We start from the raw sequence: 24602 nt of genomic DNA on the forward strand, positions 1-24602 counted from the left end.
AATCCCCATCCCCTGTTTCCCCTATACCCCCACCCACCTTCCCTCTGGTAACCATCAGTTTGTTCTTTATAGTCTAAGAGTCTGTGTCTTGGTTTGCCTCTTTCTCTCTCTCTTTTCTTTCCTTTGATCATTTGTTTTGTTTCTTAAATTCCACATATGCGTGAAATCATATTATATTTGTCTTTCTCTGACTGACTTATTTCCCCTAGCATAATACGCTCTAGCTCCATCCATGTTGTTGCAAATGGCAAGATTTCATTCTTTTTTATGGCCAAATAATATCTATATTTATCTATATCTATATCTATCTCCCATATCTTCTTTATCCCATTCATCAATTGATGACACTTGTCTGCTTCCATAATTTGGCTATTATTAAGAATGCTGCTTAAACATAAGGGTGCATGTATTCCTTGGAATTGTTTTTATATTTTTTGGGTAACTACCCAATAGTGTGATTACTGGACCATAGAGTAGTTCTATTTTTAACTTTTTGAGGAACTTCGATACTGTTTTCCAGAGTGGCTGCACCAGTTTACAGTCCCACCAATAGTGTACCAGGGTTCCTTTCTCTCCACATCCTTGCTGACACTTGCTGTTGATTTTTTTATTTTACCCATTCTGACAGGTATGAGGTGACATCTTATTATAGTTTTGATTTGTATTTCCCTGGTGATGAGTGATGTTGAGCATCTTTTCTTGTGTATTTTGGCCATCTATCTTTAGATCTTCTTTGGAGAAATGTCTGTTCATGTCTTCTGCCCATTTTTGAATTGGATTATTTGTTTTTTGAGTATTGAGTTGTATCAGTTATTTATATATTTTGGAGACAAACCCTTTTTGGATATATCATTTGCAAATATCATCTCCCATTCAGTAAGTCTTTTAGTTTTGTTGGTTGTTTCCTTTGCTGTGCAGAAGTTTTCTATTTTGATATAGTCCCAATAGTTTATTTTTGCTTTTATTTCCCTTGTCTCAGGAGGGAATATCTAGAAAAATGTTGCTACAGCCATGTCAGAGATTACTGCTTGTGCTATCTTCAAAGATTTTTATGGTTTCAGGTCTCACATTTTGGTATTTAATCCATTTTGAGTTTATTTTTGGGTATGGTGAAAGAAAGTGGTCCAGTTTCATTCTTTTGTATGTTGCTGTCCAGTCTTCCCAACACCACTTGTTCAAGACAGTTTTTCCCATTGTATATTCACTCTTCCTTTGTTGAAGATTAATTGACCATGTAGCTGTGGATTTATTTTTGGATTTTCTGTTCTATTCTTTTGATTTATGTGTCTATTTTTATGCCAGTACCATATTGTTTTAATTACTACCACTTTGTAATATAACTTGAAATCTGGAATTGTGATACTTCCAGTTTTTTTCTTTTTCAAGATTGCTTTGGCTACTCGAGGTCTTTGGTGGTTCCATACAAATTTTAGGATTATTTAGTTCTAGTTCTGTGAAAGATGCTGTTGGTATTTTGATAGGGATTGCATTAAATCTGTAGATTGCTTTAGGTAGTAGAGACACTTCAACAATATTCTTTCTTCCAACCCATGGAATTTCTTTCCATTTCTTCGCATTGTCTTGATTTTTTTTTTTCCATCAGTGCTTTGTAGTTTTCAGAGTACAAGTCCTTCACCTTTTGGATTAAGTTTATTCCTAGATATTTTATTGTATTTGGTGCAATTGGAAATGGAATTGTTTTCTTAATCTCACTTTCTGCTGCTTCATTATTAGTGCATAGGAATGCAACAGATTTCTGCACATTGATTTTGTCTCCTGTGACTTTACCGAACTAATTTATCAGCTTTAGTGGTTTTTTTGGTGTAGTCTAGGGTTTTCTATACAGTATCATGTCACCTGCAAATAACGAGAGAGTTTGACTTCTTCCTTACCAATTGGATGCCTTTTATTTCTTTATTTTGTCTAATTGTTGTGGCTAGGACTTCCAGTAATATGTTCAATAAAAGTAGTGAGAGTGGACATGCTTGTCTTGTTCCTGTCCTTAGGGGAAAAGCTCTCACTTTTTCACTATTGATGTGGCTGTGCGTTCTCCTGTAAGGCCTTTATTATGTTAAGGTAAACCTACTTTGCTGAGTGTTTTTATCATGAATGGATGTTATACTTTGTCAAATGCCTTTTCTGCATCTATTGAAATGATCATATAGTTTTTATCCTTTCTCTTATTGATATGACATATCACTTTGATTTGTGAATATTGAACCACTATTGCATCCCAGGAATAAATATCACTTGATATGGTATATGATTTTTTTAATGTATTGTTGGATTCAGTTTGCTAATATTGACAATTTCTGCATATATAATAATGCGAGCTATTGGCATATATTTCTCTCTCTTTTTTTTTTCTTTTTTGATGGTGTCTTTTTCTGGTTTTGGTATTAAGGTGATACTGGACTCATACAACGAACTTGGAAGTTTTCCTGACTCTTGTATTTTTTGGGGGGATAGTTTGAGAAGAATAGGTATTAACTCTTCTTTAAATGTTTGGTTGAATTCATCTATGAAGCTGTCTGGTCCTGAACTTTTGTTTTTTGGGAGTTTTTTGATTAGATTCAATTACATTGCTGTTAATTGGTTTGTCCAAATTTTCTTTTTCTTCTGCTTTAGTTTTGGTAATTTATATGTTTCTAGGAATTTATCCACTTCTTCTAAGTTGTCCAATATGTTGGCATATTGGTTTTCATGATTCTATTATAATTGTTTGTATTTCTGTGGTGTTGGTTGTTACTTCTCCTCTTTTATTTGTGATTTTGTTTATTTAGGTTCTCTCTCTCTCTCTTCTATTTGTGATAGGTCTGGTTAGAGGTATATCAATTTTGTTAATCTTTTCAAAAGACCAGTTCCGTTTTCATTGATCTGTTCTATTGTGTTTTTTTAGTTTCTATATCATTTATTTCTGCTCTAATCTTTATTATTTCCTTCCTTCTGTTGGTTTTGGGTTTTGTTTGTTGTTCTTTTTCTAGCTACTATAGATGTAAAGTTAGGTTGTTTACTTGAGATTTTTCTTGCTTCTTGAGATAGGCCTGTATTGCTATAAACTTCCCTCTTAGAACCACTTTTGCTGTATTCCAAAGATATTGGGCCATTGTGTTTTCATTTTCATTTGTTTCCATGTAATTTTTTATTTCTTCTTTGACTTCTTGGTTGACCCAACATGTTATTTAACCTCTATTTATTTGTGGTCTTTCCAGATTTTTTCTTGTGGTTGATTTCTGGTTTTATAACACTATGGTCGGAAAAGATGCATCATATGACTTTGATTTTTAAAAACTTGTTGAAACTTGTTCTGTGACCTAATATGTAATGTATTCTGGAGAGTGTTCCATATGTACTTGAAAAGAATGTGTATTTTTCTGTTTTAGGATGGAATGTTCAGAATATTTCCGTTAAAACTATCTAGTCCAGTGTGTCATTCAAAGCCACTGTTTCCTTGTTAATTTTCTGTTTGGATGATCTGGCCGTCAATGTGAATGAGGTATTAAAGTCCCCTACTGTTATTGTATTACTATTGATTATTTTGTTTATGTTTGTTATTAATGTTTTATGTATTTGGGTGCTGCCATGTTGGGTACATAAATATTTACAAATTGTTATATCCTCCTGTTGGATTGTCCCCTTTACTATTATATAGTGTCCTTCTTTGTCTCTTGTTACAGTCTTTGTTTTAAAGTTATTTTGTCCAATAAAAGTATTGTTACCCTGGTTTTCTTCTGACATCAATTTGCATGATAAATGTTTCTCTATCCCCTCACTTTCAATCTGCAGGTGTCTTTAGGTCTAAAATGAGCCTCCTGTAGGCAGCATATAGATGGGTTTTGTTTTTTTATCTACTCTGTCACTCGCCTTACGTATTTTTCTTTTCCCTTTTCCTTTTCTTTTTCTTTTTTTTAGAAAGAGTACGAGCAGGGGTGAGAGGCAGAGGGAGAGGGAGAGAGAGAATCTTAAGCAGGCTCCATGCTCAGTTCATGGCCCAATGAGGGGCTTGATCTTATGACCCTGAGATCATGACCTGACTGAAATCAAGAGTGTGATGCTTAACTGACTGAGCCACTGAGGCTCCCCTGTCACCCTATGTCTTTTGATTGGAACATTTAATCCATTTATATTCAAAGCAATTACTAATAAGTATGTACTTATTGCCATTTTGTTACTCATTTTTGAGCTGTGTTTGTAGTTCTTCTCTTTTCTTTTCTTCTTTTGCTCTCTTCTTTCACAGTTAGTTGACAGACACTTAACCGACTGAGCCACCAAGGCATTTCAACTAAGTACAATCTTAAATGAATTCTAGAAAGCACCTATTTCTTTTAACTCATCTCATCTAAGTTTATTAGGTTGAAAGTATAAACTTGGAATTTATTTATTGTATTTTATTGTTAAAGGGTTACTTTTCTAAGAATGATTCACCCTCATTTGATCATTTCTCCATATGAAAGTTCTAAGGAATGTAGGAAGCATTATTTGAGCTAAGAATTATATTTTCAACTAAAGATATATAAAAGAATCTTAATTGATGAATTACAGTCTGTTCCATGTTGAGGAGAGCTGCCCTAAATCAAATATGACATATTTAGGCAATTAGATGTCCCAGAAAACCTGGGGCAGTCTAATTTTAGATATCTGGTGTTGTTACCAATCCTATAAAACATTTTTGAGCATGTATCACCAATATATGTATATTTATTTATATATCTATGTACTAATATGTATATGAACCAACATGTTGTGCACATTATAAAACATACACTTAAAAAGAAAAAATTTTAAAAGATTTTATGTATGTATATATGTATGTATTTATTTATTTATTTTAGACAGAGGGGGAGAGAGAGAGCACTTGAGCAGGGGGAGGGGCAGAGGGAAAGGGAGAGAATCTCAAGCAGACTCTGCATTGAATGTGGAGCCTCCTGTGGGGCTCAATCTCATGACCCTGAGATCACAACCAGAGCTGAAACCAAGAGTCAGACACTTAACTGACTGAACCATCCAGGCACCCCCCCAAAAAGAAATTTTTAAAGGATGAGCTGAGCTAATTACAAATACAAGTTTTAATACTCACTACTTACACCCTCCTAGGGCTCATGCACACACAACATGAAAATCATTGCCTAGTCAGTAATAGAGTCTAGACTAGAAATCAGGTCTCCTGACTTATAGTTCAGTGGTCTTTCCTCTTAATTACATTGCTTTTCATTTTTCTAATGCCCCATGTAACTAAAGTCTTGTTCTAGACAAGATGGAGTAGGTGCATCCCATTTTAAACCTCCTGCTAGTAACAATAACAATACCAAAAAACCCTGAACAAAATATACAAGCCATTTACCAGAAGATCTGAAAAGTGGGAAAAAAGTGAATTAGCTAGACATCTTGAGACTTGAGGAATGTCCTGGTGGTGCATTTCCTGGGCTTTTTTCTTGCCCTCAATATATCTAGGTCTGTATGCTAAAAATATTTGTAATCTGGAAACAAAAGTGGGCAGCGACAGAAAAGCAAAGAAACAAAAAACAAACAAAAACAGCAACAACATCAAATATAAGAAAATCTTATTTCTCTAGCCAAAGGACTGGGAAAGGAGAAGCCCAATAGAACGGAAACTTCTTAACTGTATGTGGTAGGCAGAATTCTAAGACGTAGCCCCCAAGTTTCCTACCATTGAGTCCTTGCCCTACCTAGAACTGTGAATTTGATGGACATGACCTCTGTGGTTAGGCTATGTTTTATGGCATGGTGGACATTAAGATAAGGAGATTATCCAGGTGGTCCTGGCCTAATCACATAAGCCCTTTAAAAGTTAAAGAGTTTTCTTTGCCTGGTAGTAGAAGAGGAAGTCTGAGAAATTCAAAGCATGAGAAGCATTTGACATGAGGGTGGTTTTCTGTTGCTAAGATGGAGGAGTCCACATGGCAAAGATCTAAGAATGGCCTCTAGGAGCTGAGTGTGGTCCCCCGCTGCCAAGTAGCAAGACTCGGGGATCTTAGCCTTAAAACTGCAAGGAAATGAATTCTGCCAGCAATGTGAAAGAGGTGGAAGTGGATCTTTTCCTAGTTGAACCTCCAGGTGGGGATGTAGCTGGCCCACATCTTGATTTTAGCCTTATGAGACACTGAACTATGGGATTCTTAACTAAGGAAACCATGAGATAATAAATTTTTGTTGTTTTAAACCAATAAGTTATTGGTAATTTCCTTGATCTTGAGCCAAAACCTATAAAGCCATGTACTCCCTCATCCCTATGGTGCTCCAGTAGTGGGGCTGGTTGGCAGAACTCTAACTAATTTCTGCTGTGTATTAGTTTCCTATTGCTGTTATAAAAAATTACCAAAAATTAGTGGCTTAAAACAACACAAATTTACTATCTTACAGTTCTAGAGATCAGAAGGCCAAAATGGGTCGTACTGGGCTAAAATCAAGATGTCCATAGAGCTGCCCTCTTAATGGAAGACTTTCTGGAGGCTTTGGGGAGAATCCATTTCCTTGCCTTTCCAGCTTTTAGAGGCTGCCTGCATGCCTTGGCTTATGGCCCCTTCCTCTATCTTTAAAGCACATCACTCTAATCTCTATTTCCTTGACCACATATCCCCTCTTTTTTTGATCCTTTTGCCATGTTCTTATAAAGACACTTGTGATTACATTGGGCCCACCTTGAAATCTAGGCTAATCTTCCCATATCAAGATCCGTAACTTATACACATTTGCAAAGTCTCTTTTACCATGTAAGGTAACATATTCATAGGTTCTAAGGATTAAGGTGTAGATGATTTGTGTGTGTGTGTGTGTGTGGAGGGTCATTGTTCTGTCACCACAACGCCCTACAGAATAACATTCTAGAAGCTTTATAAACCAAATTGACATTTGAATCATAGCCCACAAAAGTGGGCTAGACCATACATTCTGAACATAAATAGGTTAAATACATGCTCAATTAGGATATCTCTTTTTTAGAGAGAGAGAAAGAGTGAGTGGGGTTTGGGGAGGGGCAGAGGGTGAGGGAAAGAGAGAATCCCAAGAGGCTCCATGCCCAGTGCAGAGGCCAACATGGGGCTTGATCCCATGACCCTGAGATCACGACCTGAGCTGAAATCAAGAGTTGGATGCCTAACCACCTGAACCACTCAGGCTCCCCTCAATTAGAATACCTAAATAGGAATCAGACTTTTATGATATCCAACTCACCAGGATATAGTACAAAATTGCTCACCCTATTAGGCAAATTTCAACTCCAATAAGAAAATATAATCAACAGATGTCAACACCAAGATGATGAAAATGTTGGAATTGTCCGACAAAGATTTTAATAAGCAGCTATTATAAAAACTGAAAAACAGAAAATCTTAGCAAAGATTTATAGAAGACATAAAGATAAGCCAAATGGAAATTTTAGATTTTAAAAATATAATAACTGAAATAAAAAATTCATTAGATGGATATTTTAATTGAACCTAGGATTTAATTTCTAAAAGTGACTAAATGATAACACTGACAGGTCAGTGCCACTGAAAGAAGAGTTTATTAAGAGGCATGCCACCATGCAAGGCTACATGAGGAAGTACGAGGGTCAGTCAGGAGGCAGGAGGAGCAAGAGGAAAGCACAGCCACAAGCCTTTATTTGGAAACCAATAGAAGGAATGGGTGAGGCAGGTAGTCATGTTTGAACAAGTTTAGGATTGAATAGTTAGAATAATTTCAGTAGGCTTTGAGCTATGGTAGTGATACCTGGCCCCATGTGATTTAGAGGAGAGGGAATATTGGTTTGGTGTGTGAAAGTTAGATAAAGAAGGTGGTTGGGGTACAGCTCTGGATTGGTAAGTTTGCATATAAAAAGCATGTGGTAGACAGAGTCATTTACTACTTCCAGGAATTAGTTAGTTCTGGGAGGGGCACTCTTTCCCTAGCCAGCAAGGCTTCCAAGATGTGAAAGCACCATAAATATAGAAAATAAAAACATATTTAAAATAATGAGTTCAATAGCAAAATTGGCAGACCAGCAGAGTCAGTGAACTTGAAGATAGAGCAGTAGAAATTATCAATATGAACAACAGATGAAAAAGGGATATTTTAAAAAATGAATGGATCCCTGGCACCTGTGGGATAATAACAGATGATTTAACATTCATGTTATCAAAGTTTCAGAAGAAAAAGAACACTAAGCTGAAAAATACTTGAAGAAATAATAGCTCAAACTTCTTAAATTTGGTGAGAGACATAAACCTACAGATTCAAGAAACTGAATGTACCTCCAAACAGAATGAACTTTTAAAAGTTCACACTCAGACATGTCACATTTAACCTCTGAAAAGCAAAGATGAAGGAAGATGAAGAAAAATTTTTGAAAGCTGCTAGGGCCAGAGAGAAACCATGCATTACTGACTGGGGAACAATGAGTCAAATCATAGCAGATTTCTCCTCAGAAACTTGAAGGACAGAAGAAAGAGGCAAACACTTTTTGAGTCCTGAAAGAAAAGCACTGTCAACTCAGAATTCTTTTTTTTTTTTTAAGATTTTATTTATTTATGATAGAGCATGAGCAGTGGGAGGGGCAGAGGGAGAAGCAGACTTTCTGCTGAGCAGGGATCCCAACGCAGGGCTCCATCCCAGGACCCTGGGATCATGACCTGAGCTGAAGGCAGATGCTTAACAGACTGAGCCACCCAGACGCCCCCCAGTATGCTTTATCCAGCAAAAAATATCCTTCAAGAAATAAGGTGAAGAAACACTAAGAGGATTTGTCACCAGCAGACTTGCTCTAAAAGAATGGCTTAAAAAAAACCTATTCAGTTAGAAAGGAAATGACAATGAAAGGACTCTTGGAACATCATGAATGAAAAAAAAAGAGCAAAGGAATTATATAGATTGCATACTACAGAACATTCCTGAAGTGACAAAATTGTAGTAATGGAGAAGAGATCAATGCTTGCAAGGGTTAGGGCCAGGAAAAGTGTGATTATTAAAGTGTAACAGAAGAAGTTTCTTTCTGATGATATGGTGATAGAACCGTTTTGGATTCTGCTTGTGGTGATGGTTATAGGAATCCATACATGTGATAAGATTTCAAATTTTACCCTTGAAAAGAGTGTAATAAAGAAAGATTGGTGAAATCCAAATAAAATCTGTATCTGAACGAACAGCATTGTACCACTGTGAATTTCCTGGTTTTGACATTTTACTATGGCTACAGGAAGTATTATCAATGGGGCAAGACTGGGTACACAGAAACTTTCTGTAATTTTTTTTTTTTTACAATTTGTCTTGACCAATTTCAAAATAAAATATTATAATAAAAATAGGACCTATTATAGTTTTTTTAATTTAATAATTGAGAAAGGTAGGATAAGAGCAGGTGAATTCAGAATTTGGAGAAAATCAGCTGAATTGGCAATTGCTGTAGGATAGATTTTGGTTAGTTCAGTGAGATCATTCTTTGCACACATCTCCACTTATCTATACACATACATGTGCATATGCACACTCACAGACACACACAAACACAATTATACTCAGCTAGGTTTTAATATTTCCCTATTATCCTTCTACCATTCTCTTTCCAGCCATCTACCTTAGATTTTTCTGTGCTTAGCATTAGGAAAGTTCTCTCAGGAGACCATCCCTCCTCCTGTTGGTGTTCTGACCCATTTAACTCCTCTCGGCACCCACTTCTGCTTCATCTCCTAACCTTTCTTGAAATACTTATAGCTCTTCTTGTCATAAAACTCTAGCCTCTATCTCTATCAAGTATGTTGCCAGCAGCCTAATAACATTGCAGCATTTACTGAGCTTTATTAGATAGGATGGAGTGAGAGGGCACAGGCCTGACTCAGAGGCCTGACTCATCACTAAGCAATGTCAGATAAAGGAGTCACCCTAGAGGTGCCACAGTCTCACCATCATATTCCTGAAGCCCATATGTCCTCTGGAGGGTAGAGGTTGGAGGAGAACTGCTCCAAAGAAGTCTGAGGAAACCACGGCAGGTGAGTAGGAAGTTGGAGGAGAAGAAGGGAGTGGTGAGAAGTTAGCTCATTTAGGAGAATGTCATCCAGCTCACATCCTTTGATGACCATTCAGGCTTGGACTCAGAAAGGAGAAGGGAATTCAAGAGAACAGAAGGAACAGAAAATTTCTGATAGCCAAAGACTCTATTCCCATCTTGTTGCTGAGGCTTGAGGGAAAGGAAGGGTCAAGGATGGTAGACCCAGTTCTGAGGCCACTGGGATGAGGGAATAGAGAGAGCTCAGTTGCTGTGGATGACTTTGTGGATCCAGTCTGTATAGTGGGAAACCCTGGTGTAGTAGCCAATATCACCTCTCAGAATACATCCTGCTGACCAAGATAGGATCCCATGGAGCTGATTCTGGCACAGGATTGGGGCAGCGGCTAATTCCTGTTAGGAAAAGGACAGATGGGTCAGGCAGGATAGCCAAAACAAAGATGACCTAGTACCTAGTGCCAAGTCCCTATCTGAGGGATCCAGAATAGAAAGACTTAGGTGATAAGGACTGGGAGAAATGTCTAGTGGACATCTTGAGCCCGTCCCAGCATTCATTCTAGGCCACATCAGAGTTAGCCATGAAGAAATAAGAACACTCTGAGATGTTTCCATGCTGGCATCTAAGTTCATTCATTATTGGAAGGACACATTCTTTCCTGGATCCCATTTACCTTTATATCTTCTTGAATGTAGAGACAGGAAATTAGATTGGTTGAGGGAGATACATGGATCCCAAAACAGTGTCCTAGGCCAAACTCGAATGGGGCAGAGGGAAAAGAGTTACCTTACATGTGTGTATGTTCTCCAGAGATGATCCCGCACAGAACATGTTCTCTGTGATTTTAACAGGAATTTGCCTTACAGGGGACTCTTGGCAGTCATCATTAGAGAACCAAAAGACAGTCTGGTTTATCTGGATATCAGGCTCTGGGTCTATGCACACAAGTGTGTGTGCACGCATGCACGTGCGCACACGTGCGCGCACACACACACACACACACACACAGAAAGAGAGAGAGAGAAAAGGCTTTGTTTCTCTTTGATCCTTAACACGTTCATCTTCCTTTTTTCTCCCATTCCCTCCCTCTTTTTGGTTATTAACCCTCCACCATCCAATGAAAGAAAAAGCCAAAATGAAAAGGAACCATAGAAGAAACATAATGAAATGAGAAAACCACAGTCTGGTCCCAGTGTTGTAAGCTGCATACTTTGGGCTTGTGTGCATGTGCTTTTGTTTGTGAATGCTTGTCTCTAAGTTTCTAATGAATAAGCCACACTCAGCATCACCAGTGGGATTACCTGCCAACCCCTTCTTCACCCAGACACCTTTTCACCTTCACCTGGGGGATGAATGAGGCAAGTACACTGGATTCCAGAGACCTCCAGCCATAAACAGTCATGTCACCAGTTTGGGCCTCATTTACAAATGAATAAAACTAAAGGTTAAGATATTATAAGTTCTCAGGCTTCTTTGAATTCTCATGATCTATAATAATAATTATATGATAATCCTCTTTGAGTGGATACTAAAGGAGCCTTAGGGTCTGCCTTGAGGGTCACTCACCGGAATTCGTCCATTCCCAGCCCCAGCCAGAGACTGTGCACTTTTCCCCTCTTCTGTCATCTGTGGTATTGGGCAGAACCACCAGCTTCACCTGATCGTTGAGTTTTTGGGGATGACTCAGCTTGATAAGCATGAGGTCATGGTCAGCAGAATCCCGGGTAAAATCTGGGTGTTGGACAGTAAGCATGGGTCTTAAGTTTCCAACCTTGTTTTGGAAACTCTCTTTTGAAGTAGCAATGTTTATCTCAAGAAATCTGGAACAGGCCATGAAGGATTAGATATTATTCTATTGTTCACCTTGTATCCTTTCTTCCCCAACTTGCTTTGTGACTTTGCATGAATTCCTTCCATAACTTGCCAAGACCTCCATTTCCTTGTCTGACAAATGAGTAATTTCTACTGCAGTTCTATAACTCTTTGATCTGTACCACATTGTACATAAGCTTTTCTTCCCTATTGATTCATCCCCTAGTCCTCAGCTTCCCCAGTTCCCTCTGTCTACATCATCCCACACAGAAATCTAACTCATAACCACCTAGATCTATTTCCTGCCTCCTTCCAATCACTTCTCAGGCTTGAGATCCCCTGGGCAAGTTTCTTAAGGGGTGAGCCTCAGTAGCCCCTTAGCAATCTCAGTGACTAAGGGGGACTACCTCTCCCTCTAGGACCCCCATTACTCACGGCAAGAAGCAGTGGGCTGCAGTGAGAACCCACTGTTTGTGGATCAGGGTCCCCAAACAAGGCTCATATTCTGAGTTCAGGAAAACCAAAAAGGTGGGTACAGTTTTGATGTCCATCTGATTGAACTGCTGGGCTAATTTTACTTGTATTGGTGTCGGTTTTACATTTATTGTTGTTACTACTGTCAGGGGAAAGGAAGACAGAGTTTTAGAGATGGGCAGACATTCCAGAAGTTGGAAGTCTGAAACACTTTATGTGGTAGTGCTTTGAAATGGTCAATGTGTTATTGACATTTGAGGTGTTACTGAACCATTTCAGGGTCCTTCTGTTAATTTTCCCTTAGACTTCCCTCTGTATTTGTATCCTCCTTCTTTTTACTCCTTTTCTCCTTCCTTCCTTCTGCTTGATTCTTCTCTTTTCCTCAAGCTTCCTTCCTAGCTATATAGCAAAATCACATTCTTTTGCCAACACCCACCATCCATTGTGCCAAGTCTTATTATCACAGTCTGAATCTTCTCTTGCACCCATGGAGCCAGAGAAAAATCAGTGGGCTCTAGATATCTCTGAGTGTGCTAGGAAACTTCCAATCACCAGGATCCTAAATTCTTATCTTTCTAACTAATATACTCTCCACCCATCTTATCTAGACTCATTTCCTACACTTTAGTCCAATATGACCTTTTCAAAGTTTTAAGCCAAAATAGGAACCTGCACTCACCAGTCACTGTCAGAATGTTGAAGATTAGAAAGAGGTGGTTCATGTCTGTGATCTCCATGCCCTCTTGCAGTAAGAAGACCTGGGAAGGGAGTGAACTACCAACAAGCTTGATCTCCTAGAAGCTTTGCAAAGGGAGAAATATCAAGGTTGGGTGGGGATATTTAAGGGAGCAAAGTGCTCTGAACCAAGGGAGGATGGCATTGAAGGGAAGAAGGACAACCAGACCCTACTTCTCTAGAGTGTCTGACCTCCCATTGTAGTCTGGGAAATTTTTCTAAGGTGAAATGCCTGACCACAGAGGGATGTCCTATAAGCCAAGAGCTATTAGCAAAGAGAAATCTCAACTGGCCAGTTGTGTCTGCCTTATTCCACTGTCTCCAGTAATACTTCAGCCCCGGTTCCCTTACATTTACTCACCTGTGTTCATTTAGTGTAGCTGATGTTCACCTCTCTGTGTGACATTTACTAGCCCTCAACCTCAAAATAAACTCCCTCTTCTCTGAGCACCAGATCCCCCTCATCTAACAAACTGAGCCTTCCCCCATGTCACACTGACTCTTGCCTCAATGTCATACTGGCTCCACCCCATGGCATCCTCTCATGTCACAGTCCCCATACCATGTCATCCTCCCTCTAACCCCCAGATACCACTGACCCCTCCATGAAACTTTGCAAAGCCACGTGGAGACAGACAGGGTTCAGCATGGAGTTCCCTCAGAATGGAGTCAAAGGGATAATAAGTAGAATGTATTGGTTGGCTTTTGCTGGCAAATTTCCTCAAAACTTAGTGGCTTAAGATGGTAGTCAATTATTTGGTCACAATTCTGTAGGTTGCCAATTTGGGATGGTCTCAGCAGGGATCACTGATGCATCTGTGATCAGCTGACAGTCAATGGTCCCACACATATGTCCAGTGGTTGGCTTGTTGTTCCAGTTCCAGTTCCTCTATATTTTCACCAACACTTGGTGTGTTCAGTCTTTTAAAAACTTTTTTGAGATAACTAGGCCATGTGATCATTTATATGATGGTAGTTGTAAAGTTCCCAAGATCAGAAAAATGGTAAATACCAATGCCCAAATCTTCAAGCCTTTACATATGTCATATTTGCTAATGTCCCATAGGCCCAATCAGGTTGCATGGCCAATTCAGATTCACATGTAGAAAAGAGTCCACTACCTGATGGAAGATGTGTAAAATCATATTACAAGGGCACAGATAGAAAAAGGGGCATAGTTTTGGGCCATTTTTTTTTTTGCCATTTTATTTATTTATTTATTTATTTATTTAATGATTTTTTATTATATTATGTTAGTCACCATACAGTACATCCCCGGTTTCCGATGTAAGGCTCGATGATTCATTAGTTGTGTATAACACCCAGTGCACCATGCAATACGTGCCCTCCTTACTACCCATCACCGGTCTATCCCATTCCCCCACCCCCCTCCCCTCTGAAGTCCTCAGTTTGTTTCTCATAGTCCATAGTCTCTCATGTTTCATTCCCCCTTCTGATTACCCCCCCTTTCTTTATCCCTTTCTTCCCCTACTGATCATCCTAGTTCTTATGTTCCATAGATGAGAGAAATCATATGATAGTTGTCTTTCTCTGCTTGACTTATTTCACTTAGCATTATCTCCTCCAGTGCTGTCCATGTTGTAGCAAATGTTGAGAACTCGTTCTTTCTGATAGCTGAGTAATATTCCATTGTATATATGGACCACAACTTCTTAATCCAGTCATCTGTTGAAGGGCATCTCGGCTCCTTCCACGATTTAGCTATTGTGGACATTGCTGCTATGAACATTGGGGTGCATATGGCCCTTCTCTTCACTACGTCTGTATCTTTGGGGTAAATACCCAGTAGTGCAATGGCTGGATCATAGGGTAGCTCAATTTTTAACTTTTTAAGGGACCTCCACACTGTTTTCCAGAGTGGCTGTACCAACTTGCATTCCCACCAACAATGTAGGAGGGATCCCCTTTCTCCACATCCTCTCCAACAATTGTTGTTTCTTGCCTTGTCTATTTTTGCCATTCTAACTGGCGTAAGGTGGTATCTCAGTGTGGTTTTGATTTGAATTTCCTTGATGACTAATGATTTTGAACATTTTTTCATGTGTCTGTTAGCCATTTGTATGTCTTCATTGGAAAAGTGTCTGTTCATATCTTCTGCCCATTTTTTGATTTGTTTATTTGTTTCTCGTGTATTGAGTTTGAGAAGTTCTTTGTAGATCTTGGATACCAGTCCTTTATCTGTAGTGTCATTTGCAAATATATTCTCCCATTCCGTGGGCTGCCTCTTAGTTTTTCTGACTGTTTCCTTGGCTGTTCTTGCCATTTTATTGTGTAAATTTTCAAACATACAAAAAATTTAAAAGCCCTGTACTGTGAATACTGCCATGCCCACCACCTATTTTTGTTAACTAACACTTTACTATATTTGTGTTATTATATAGTTATCCTTCTATAGTTGTGGCTTTTGTTATAATCTACCACATTGAGGCAACCAGCCAGAGGAATCTGGCTTCCTCTCCCACCTCTCTGACAGCAACTCCTTTTCTCACAGCTGCCACCCTCACCATATAGCCCCTGAGGTGCTGTGATAGCTTTCAAACTGGCCTTCTTTGACAAGCTCTTTCTCGATACAATTTGCCAGATTGTTTTTTTTTTTTTCCCATTTGTTACGCTCTTGCTTAAAAGCTTGCAGTTGTTCTAGTGCCCATTATTTCATGTCTAAACTCCTCTGCTTGGCTGCCAGTGCCCTCAGTAATCTGGTACTAACACATGACTCTGTAGGAATATGACATAATGGGCAGAGTCAGAGTTCCTAGGCAAACTCAAAAGCAGCTTGTGTCCTTGAAAGATCTGTTGGTGAACTTCTTATCTCTCTCTAACCAACTCTAGTCCCTGTGGGTCCTAACGTCTTTTAAAATTGGCTATAATCTTTGGCTTTTAGCCCTCTTAGCTTGGTCCCACCTGGACATCTCCCATCAGCACCCTGTAGGCACCAATTTCTGCTCTGACCTGTATATCTTCTCCTTGTCAAAAATCCCTTGACTTTCATTCTTCTACAGTCATCTGTGTCCCTACTGGTGAGCAAGGATAGCTCCACCCCCTGACATTTGGTCAAACAGTGGCCTGTTTTGAATACATTCTTCTGATTGGCTGTGAGTCCTTAGCTATATTTCCTGGGTTCATACAAGAAAGGATTCCATCCAACCTCTGATTTGACTATACCTCTCACTATACTTAAGAGTAAGAACTTTCTCTGCTCCCTATCTGTGCTAGGGCACCCACTGAGCTCCACTTGTTCAGACTGGGTTTTAAGAGCCCCTCAGATTCCAATTTGTGTTCACTGTCCCTCCCACCAAACTATTCCCAGGTGCATTATTTTTCTCTCTTCTCTACTATAGAGTTTTCACTCTGGGCCAGCTAGTTTCTTTGGTATTCTTCACATTAACCATTTTCCTACATGATTCTTTTCATAATTGGGGGCATCTACCTTACCTCACCCCTTATCAGGGAGTCTGCTCCTGACCATAATCCTTGCTAAGTGACTCAAACTTGGATGTCAAAGGGCTAGAATCTGGATCCTCAGAGACACTTCCTGGATCAATGTAGCTCTACTTCAATGCCCAAACCCAGTTCTGTCTGATCTGGGTCTGACACTTCCACACTCATAGCTCATCCTATCAGACCCTCACATGCTTCTGGATGATCTCAGACTTAAGACGTTTTATTTACCTGGTTCATGACCTTGACTTAAGAGCAGGATTTGTATCTGATTCAAATCTGTGTCTCCAGATCCTAAAATAATACCTGGCACTGCATAGGTTTTTTTAAAAAGATTTTATTTATTTATTGGTCAGAGAGAGAGAGAGCGCGCACAAGTAGGGGAGTGGCAGGCAGAGGGAGAAGCAGGGTCCCCAGTGAGCAAAGAGCCCAATGCAGGACTTGATCCCAGGACGCTGGGATCATGACCTGAACCGAAGGCAGATGCTTAACCAACTGAGCTACCCAGGCGTCCCTGCAGAGCAGATTTTATGCACACACACTCACGCATACACATATACTTTTTTTGGATGAATGAATGAATACTACCTATTTCCTGACTTAAAACTCCTAACAACCTGCCACATTGACCTGACCTCCAGAGAATGTAAGCTTGCCTTAGGTCACTTCCTTGTGAGTTAACGGGAATAGCACTTCCAGATTATGGTCTTTGATTCCAAGGATCTGGTACTAGACATTACTGGCACGAAATTTAATCTTTTTTTTTCTTTTAAAAGCTTAACTGAAGTATAATGATATACAATAAATTGCATATATTTAAAATGTGCAATTTGATAAATTAATGAACATATTCCCAAAAGATTCCTTATGCCCCTTTGTAATTCCTTCTCTTTCCCTCCAACCTACCACCCTATCACTAAGCAACCACTAATCTCTTTCTGTCACTATAGATTAATTTGTATTTTCTAGAATATTAGATAGAGTCATTACAATAAGTTTTCTTTTTTGGTCTAGCTATTTTCACTCAGCATAATTAATTTGGATTCATACACATTGTTGTGTGACTCTAGAGTTCATTTATTTTCACTGCTGAGTAGTATTCTATTGTATTGACATACCAAAATTTGTTTACCTATTGATGGATATTTGGGTTGTTTGCAGTCTGGGATTATACAAACAGAGCTTCTGTGAATACTTTATATATGTGGGTCTTTATGTAGGTGCATATATGTATATATGTCTTTATGTAAACCTATGCTTCCTTTTCTCTGGGGTAAATAACTAAAGATGAAATGGCTGGATCATATATAGTAAGTGTACATTGAACTTTTAAAGAAGATTGTTTTCCAAGGTATTTTACATTTTTGGGGCCCCTGGTGGCACGGTTGGTTGAGCTTCCAACTTTTGGTTTTGGCTCAAGTCATGATCTCAGGGTTGTGAGATTGGGCCCCTCATTGGGCTTTGAGCTCAGCAAGGAGTCTGCTAAAATTTATCTCTCCCTCTCTCTCTGCCCCTCCCACTCTCTCTCTCTCTAAAGTGAATAAATAAATCTTTTTTTAAAAAGTATTTTACATTCTCACCAGAAGTGTAAGAGTTCCAGTTCCTCTATATTTTCACCAACACTTGGTGTGTTCAGTCTTTTAAAAACTTTTTTAATTGAGATATAATTGACATATAACACTGTATTAATTTTAGGCATACAGTGTATTTGGTCTTTTTAATTTCAGCTATTCCCCTAACTGTGAAATAGTGTTTCAGTTTGGTTTTAATTTGCATTTCTCTATGACTAATGACGTTGAATATCTTTCCATGGGTGTATTTGCCATCCATATATCTTCTTTGATAAAGTGTCTGTTCAAGTCTTATGCCCATTTTTAAACTGGGTTGTTTCATTCTTTATAACTGAGATGTGAAGGGTTTTTAATATATTCTGGATAGGAGTTCTGCAATACTTCCAGTAGCTGGAGGAATGGACTCCTATAGGTCTATCCAGCAGACCTGTTTGTTCCCAAATTTTGAATCTTTCTCCTTCTAAGCTCCTGACTAAGCAGCTATACTATTCATCGCATGAGTCTTATACTTTTATTTCAGGCTACTTTTCTTTCCACACAATGTAGGTGATAAGATGTACCATCAAAGCTCTTCCCATCACTGCTGTCTTCTAGGGCCATGTTTGGATGGGGATTATAACATAGTGGTTCATTTCTGGCTTCACCACATACCAAGCTAATCCATTTGTGTATCAGGACATTTTTTTTTCTTTTCCATGAGCTGATCATAAGGGAACTTTGCCTCCTCCCCAAAAAATATGAGTGTAAGCTGAGAGACAGGCAATGGTGCTATAGTGGTGGATGAAACAGGAGTCTAAGCCATCTATAATGCAGCTTACTTGTCCTTTGATGTACCACTTCCACCCCACTATGGACTTCTGTTGGGCTCACATGACCTTATGACTTAGTGGATCTGACAGAACACACCTTGTAACAAACAGTTCTGGCTGCGTAGCCACTGGATGTCCCAAGATCAGGTGTTCTGTACCTACCAGGGCCTAGTAGCACATCAGGAACTATATTTTGAATGGTGTCTGCTACAGATGGTGTAACATTGTTCCAGAACTCTTAACATCTACATAATAATTCTTTTACTAGGGCTTGCTGGAAACTCCATAAAATGCCTTTTCCCATCACAGATACCTCTAACAGCATAGGTCTGCCAGGCAGTATGGCTAAGGTCTCTCATGAGGTTATAGGCAAGATGATGTCCAGGGCTACAGTCATGTGAAGGTTTGATTGGGGCTGGAGGATCTGCTTCTGAGATGGCTTATTCACATGGCTTTTGGCAGAAGGCCTCAGCTCCTTTTCACATAAATCTCTCTGAAAGAGCTGCTTCAGTGTCCTTATCATATGGTACCTGACCTCCCTCAAGTAAGTGATCCAAGAGAGAGCAAGGAATGAGGTTTTAATGTCTTAAAAGTCACATATCGTCACTTCTGCAATATCCTATTTGTTAGAAGTAAGTCACTAAGGCCAGCCCACACTCAAGGGGACAGGAATTAAGCTCCGTCTCTTGAAGGAAGAAATACAAAGAATTTGTGGGCATACTTCAAAACCACCGCATATGGTATCTTCAAATATTGTGGTGATATGCAGAACGTCCAGGCAGTCTAGGTTCCTTTGGGTTATATTATGACATAGAGCTAAGAATTAACCCTGGTCAAGACTGCAAATGTTTGTGTCATTCACATACTTCTGTTCCCTTCCCTTGATAGGAATAGAAATGAATGCATTTGCTAATCAATGTAAGGTACCTGAGGCCATATTAATCTGTTCCAGTAGAGATATTACATCTGGCATAGCAACTGCAATCAGGGCAACTGTTTGGTTTATTATTTCCCAGGATCTGACATTTTTGTAAGGGCAAGACTAGTGAATTAAATGGGGATAAATGAGGGCCATCACCCTGTATTCTTTAGGTCTTAAATTGTAGCACTAAACTCTGCTATTTCCCTGTTTTTTATTTACTATCATGTGAAAGGGCAAATCGATTTCAGATATTTTACTTTGTCTTCCCCACTAATACAGTTTTTATCCCACAGTACAAGAAATCAGTGTAGAGGTTCTGCCAGTTACCAAGTATTTCCATTCCAATTACACATCGGGATACCAGAGAAATTATTCTTTCTTACTTTTCTCCATGGCACTTATCACCATCTCTTAATAGTACTTATTAAGTATAACTTAATGTACTTAATTCATTTTAATATACTTAATATACTTATTCATTTTATTATCTGTCTCCCCAATGAATCTAATTTCCATAACGACAGGCATTTTTTTCTTAAATTGATATATTTCTAATGCCTACAAATTGCCTAACACATCCCAGAAACATAGTTCTAGCACATAGCAGGCATTCAGTAAATACTTGTTAAGTGAAAGAATAAATAGTGCCTGACTCTCAACATGAACTCATTGTTGTTATTGTTATAATGGCCCTAAGATTTTCCCATCTCTCCCAGCAAGTATGAATTCAAGTGTCAAACATTCACTATGGAGCAAATTAGGGAACAGTTTCTATAAGAAGATCAGCGATGACTGATGGCACCTCAGTGTCCCACGAAACAGTATATGTGTTGCTGTTTGGCTGAGAGATGGAAAGCAGACCATGAGGGGAACCAGTCCAGGGTCCTTGGCACTTTCCATCTCTCTCCTTCCCTAATGTGAATTGAAGTACATATATTTAATCGCTCATATTTTCCAGTGGTAATTATTGTTTTTTTAGCCACCTAAAATGGAATTTCTTGTTTTTAAAGCATTGAGCCATAAAATACTTAAATACTTTCAGACTTTCTCATGAAAAATGGAAAGATATGGCTATTGCCCTATTTACTGGTGCTTAGAAGTAGATCCTCATTTCAAAGGAGGCATGTGCTTTTCTATTTTATCACAGTCCTCATCACTCTTCATTGCCTCTTTCACATGAAGGCTAAATGACTGTTGTCAGTCACCAATGTATGAATCAGACCATTTTTTCTTAAAGTGAAGAAAAAGTGATATTGTTTTTATAACCGAGTCCATACAAAAATTGGGAAGAATAAAATGTAAAGAGAGAGAAATATACATTTCAAGAAAAATGAGAATAGTGTTTTGGGGAGGTAAGACAGAACAAAGATCATTCCTAAGCATTTAATATGTAATATGCAAACAAAGTATGACTAGGTACATAGAGTTCAATTCAAGATATAAGGATTTGAGTTTGTAACCCTTCCTCTAATCCAATAAAGAGGAATACATGGTATAATCTACCTACTGTATGATTTGCAAGGTACTTGTTTCTTTTTCTTTTTTTTTTTTTTTTAATCTGTAATTCACAATATCATGCATGGCAATTTTAGGTGGTTTTTTTTTTTCATATTGACATCTTACCCCCAAGATATATAATGTGCTACTTCAACTCCCAAGTTTTTCCCTTTAGGAATGGAAATAAAAAGAGACTCATTGCTAATTCATATGCTTCATCACTGTTGCTTCCTTATTTACATAAAAGTTTTGTAATTCTAGCTGAAGAACAATTTAATTAAAATCTTAACTAAGCACCCTCATTCTCTTCAATTTCGATATGAGGAAGGGTAATTTATTCTTCTAGTTGCTTTAGTTTGGTTTTAGGATCCAATAACAGTAATTACAACAGTAAAAGTAAAATTGCATATTGTAATTTGAATTCTGGGGTGTCCTTAGCTAGCAAGTACACATGATGACTAAACCAAGTAACAACATCAAGGATCATCATCTGGATGTTTCTTAAAAGGTCAAAAACAAATCCATCACAACCCAGCCATTAAGCTAAGCTTAAATGGTAGGGTCTTGGTGCGTATTTGTCAAAATCTCATAAGGAAACAAGAGTGTTCTCATATTTATCTTAATATGTCTTTCTGGGGCGCCTGGGTAGTGCAGTCGTTAAAGCATCTGCCTTCAGCTCAGGGCGTGATCCTGGCGTTCCGGGATCGAGTCCCACATCAGGCTCCTCCGTTGGGAGCCTGCTTCTTCCTCTCCCACTCCCCCTGCTGTGTTCCCTCTCTCGCTGGCTGTCTCTCTGTCACATAAATAAATAAAATCTTAAAAAAAAAAATGTCTTTCTTCCTTTACCACCTTTCCCATCTTCATTCAAGCCAGTTATAAAAATAAGGCAGTTATTGAGCCCAATATTCACTGATAGCCAAGCAGGAAGCTTTTGGGTGTGAACCAGATTGGGGATGACTCACTGAAAACCAAATGTTTGTATGGAAAGCTCCCCCTAAAATGGCACAAAAGCAAATATTTATAAACATGTTAAAAAAGCATTTTGGAACTCTTGGGAGGAGGGGTTAAAATATCGCCACCCATTACTAATTACACCACTTTGATAAAACATCGCTCTGCTACCATTGTGCTGACCCAGGCTCTAAGCTTTTCAGAAACAAGGTTGCTATACTTGGTAGGACTGTCCTGACTCACAGTATTTTATTTTGAAATATGATTCTATTTTGATAACTTCAGCTCAATCTGTATTTTGAATGCATCAAAAATTCATGTGCTACTTGTGGAAGTTTTAAGTTTCCTATAGATATGTCTCAATTGCAATCTATACAGAGTTCATAAGAAAAGAGTGGTTACAAATGGAAATTTGTTTCTTGCTGAGCAAACTTTGACCTCAAATGGTATAAGCATATATTTAAATTCTGTACCTTAATGTTGTTTATTGTTTTAAACACCCCTCTCTACCCCTCAAGCAAATAAGAAATGGTTGTTTTCATTGCAACAGGTATTTTTGGTGCACATCAGTTCCTGCTTAGACTTACAAAGCATTCGCTTGAGACCCTAGAGCCCATGACTGAGACTATTTGGGGCCTATGGGAAGTCAGTTCCTGTAAGAAACTACCTCTGAAGATGAGGTGATGGTGGTGGTGGAAGTTTGGTGTTTTTTCATCTGGTCCAGATTTGAAAAGGAACCAGGGGGACAGGAAGTGGTCAGGCCAAGAGGCCAGCCCTCCTGCTAAATCAAGCTGCCTGCCCTTTTTCTGTGACCCCCTACAAGGGTTCTTAGGTTTGTTGGTTTATTTTATTTTATTTTATTTTATTTTATTTTTAAATATGGAACACCTCACAAATTTGTGTGTCATCCTTGTTCAGGGACCATGCTAATCTTTTCTGTATCATTCCAATTTTAGTATATGTGCTGCTGAAGGGTGCACTTGTTGGCATATTTTAAAAAGGACATTGAGCCACCAGGCATTGATGATTGAACTCATTGAACTAAACAGTAGTACTCCTTTAGAATTTTGTCTTGTATCCAAAAAACTAATGAGAAGTGGTTAGACTAGTGGCTATAAAGAGATATGAATACAGAGGCTAGTATCAAGGAGAGATAATAACATCTTTGATCTACGTATTTGGGACTGGTGTTATCTTCCTCTGTAGCAAAAACATCCTGACGAGATTAGTGTATGGGGACTGAGTTATAGATATAGCTTTGCTTCCTTTAGCCAAGATCATGAGAAAATGGGTTCTCTAGATAATGAATTTCCTAGATTTCTGGAGTTTCCCCCATTAAATACCAAAATGTAAAAAAAAAAAAAAAATTAACTACAGAAAATGGAAGGACCTCTATGGAGTATGATTGAAGGGGTAGGGGCAGTTAAGTGAGATTTTACTTCTCCCTTTATGCTCTTCTATAAAGAATAAATTTTTAAATAAAATTAATACATATTATTTTATTATTTTAAAAAATTTACTTGGAACTATTTTTATACAAATAAATGGGTTATACATTTCTGACCTCTCAAATAGAGCCAAACTGAGTTTTCTTTTGATGATTATTATCATTCTAAAACTCAGTTCTTCTCTGTACTACAAAGCAATGATACCCTGAAGTAGTCCTGGGGTGTACTGAATGGTTTATTCCCACACCAAATGTCTGCAGACTTTTAATTTATTTCTCACAATTTTTTTGCTGTCTGTTTTGCTGTGAGATTGTCAGTTGTCACTTCATCCTGACAGAATTTCACCTACCTTTTGAATTTGTTGCTTTAATTTGATGCTCTCTAATTGGCTGACTGGTTGATAAGTCACATAAACAAACTTGTTTATAGTCTATGTAAAATTATATTAAATGAGCATAGAGTGTATGCCCAAGGGTCACTCCTACATGAACAAAAACAAAACAAAACAAACAAAAAAAGCTTTAGTACATTTATTTAGAGATTTCAGTCTTATCCTTTCCATTTGGATCCCAGCTGTATTCAGATATAGACGACACTGGATAAAAGAGTTATATATAAGTGAAATGATGCTCTGCTGTCATGTAATAAAATGAGTTGCATCCTTTTTTCCTTCCCTTTTGAAATTGCTCAATAGCAGTCCAGGTAGATGCATGTGATATTAAACTGTAGTTATTCTCTTTCTTCAGGCTAATTGAAATGATAGCCCTAAACATGCTGCCAGTTCTAGAATAATATTTAAATTAGAAATAATTGCCGGGATTTGGATAAGAATTCATTTATAGTAAATGTTCTCAAATGTGATAAATGCATATTTGGCCTTTGTCCTTGGTTCCTGACACAGAGGTTCTACCCTTAGAATTTCCTGA

At 38.3% G+C, this 24602-nt stretch overlaps 1 protein-coding gene, 1 long non-coding RNA gene and 1 other non-coding gene across 3 annotated transcripts in view; all 3 read right to left on the reverse strand.

Annotated features, from left to right (window-relative positions):
- Positions 1-24602, reverse strand: part of LOC148110784 (uncharacterized) — a 181688-nt gene that overhangs the window by 38393 nt on the left and 118693 nt on the right. The window lies entirely within an intron of this gene.
- Positions 51-13057, reverse strand: LOC148110785 (serine protease 58-like). The gene is made up of 5 exons (XM_087862135.1): positions 12964-13057; positions 12246-12426; positions 11565-11818; positions 10785-10933; positions 51-10393 (listed from the first exon to the last, which is right to left on the reverse strand). Exons 1-5 carry the CDS (start codon positions 13019-13021, stop codon positions 10244-10246), a joined length of 792 nt encoding a protein of 263 aa, XP_087718261.1. The 5' UTR covers positions 13022-13057; the 3' UTR covers positions 51-10243.
- LOC123798330 (U6 spliceosomal RNA) lies at positions 23102-23208 on the reverse strand. Its single transcript, XR_006781252.1, has one exon. It is a non-coding gene; the product is annotated as a U6 spliceosomal RNA (small nuclear RNA).

Source organism: Ursus americanus, chromosome 1 (assembly GCF_024610735.1).
Source record: "Ursus americanus isolate L20-20 chromosome 1, mUrsAme1.1.p, whole genome shotgun sequence".
Taxonomy (NCBI): Eukaryota; Metazoa; Chordata; class Mammalia; order Carnivora; family Ursidae; genus Ursus; species Ursus americanus.

Excerpts from the sequence above, each read along its gene's own strand:
- LOC148110785 (XM_087862135.1), bottom strand. The coding sequence starts at position 13,021 with ATGGAGATCACAGACATGAACCACCTCTTTCTAATCTTCAACATTCTG. Across the intron at positions 12,427-12,963 it reads CAACATTCTGACAGTGACTG|TAGTAACAACAATAAATGTA; the intron begins GTGAGTGCAGGT and ends TTCCCCTGACAG. Across the intron at positions 10,394-10,784 it reads AGAACATACACACATGTAAG|GAATTAGCCGCTGCCCCAAT; the intron begins GTAACTCTTTTC and ends TTTTCCTAACAG.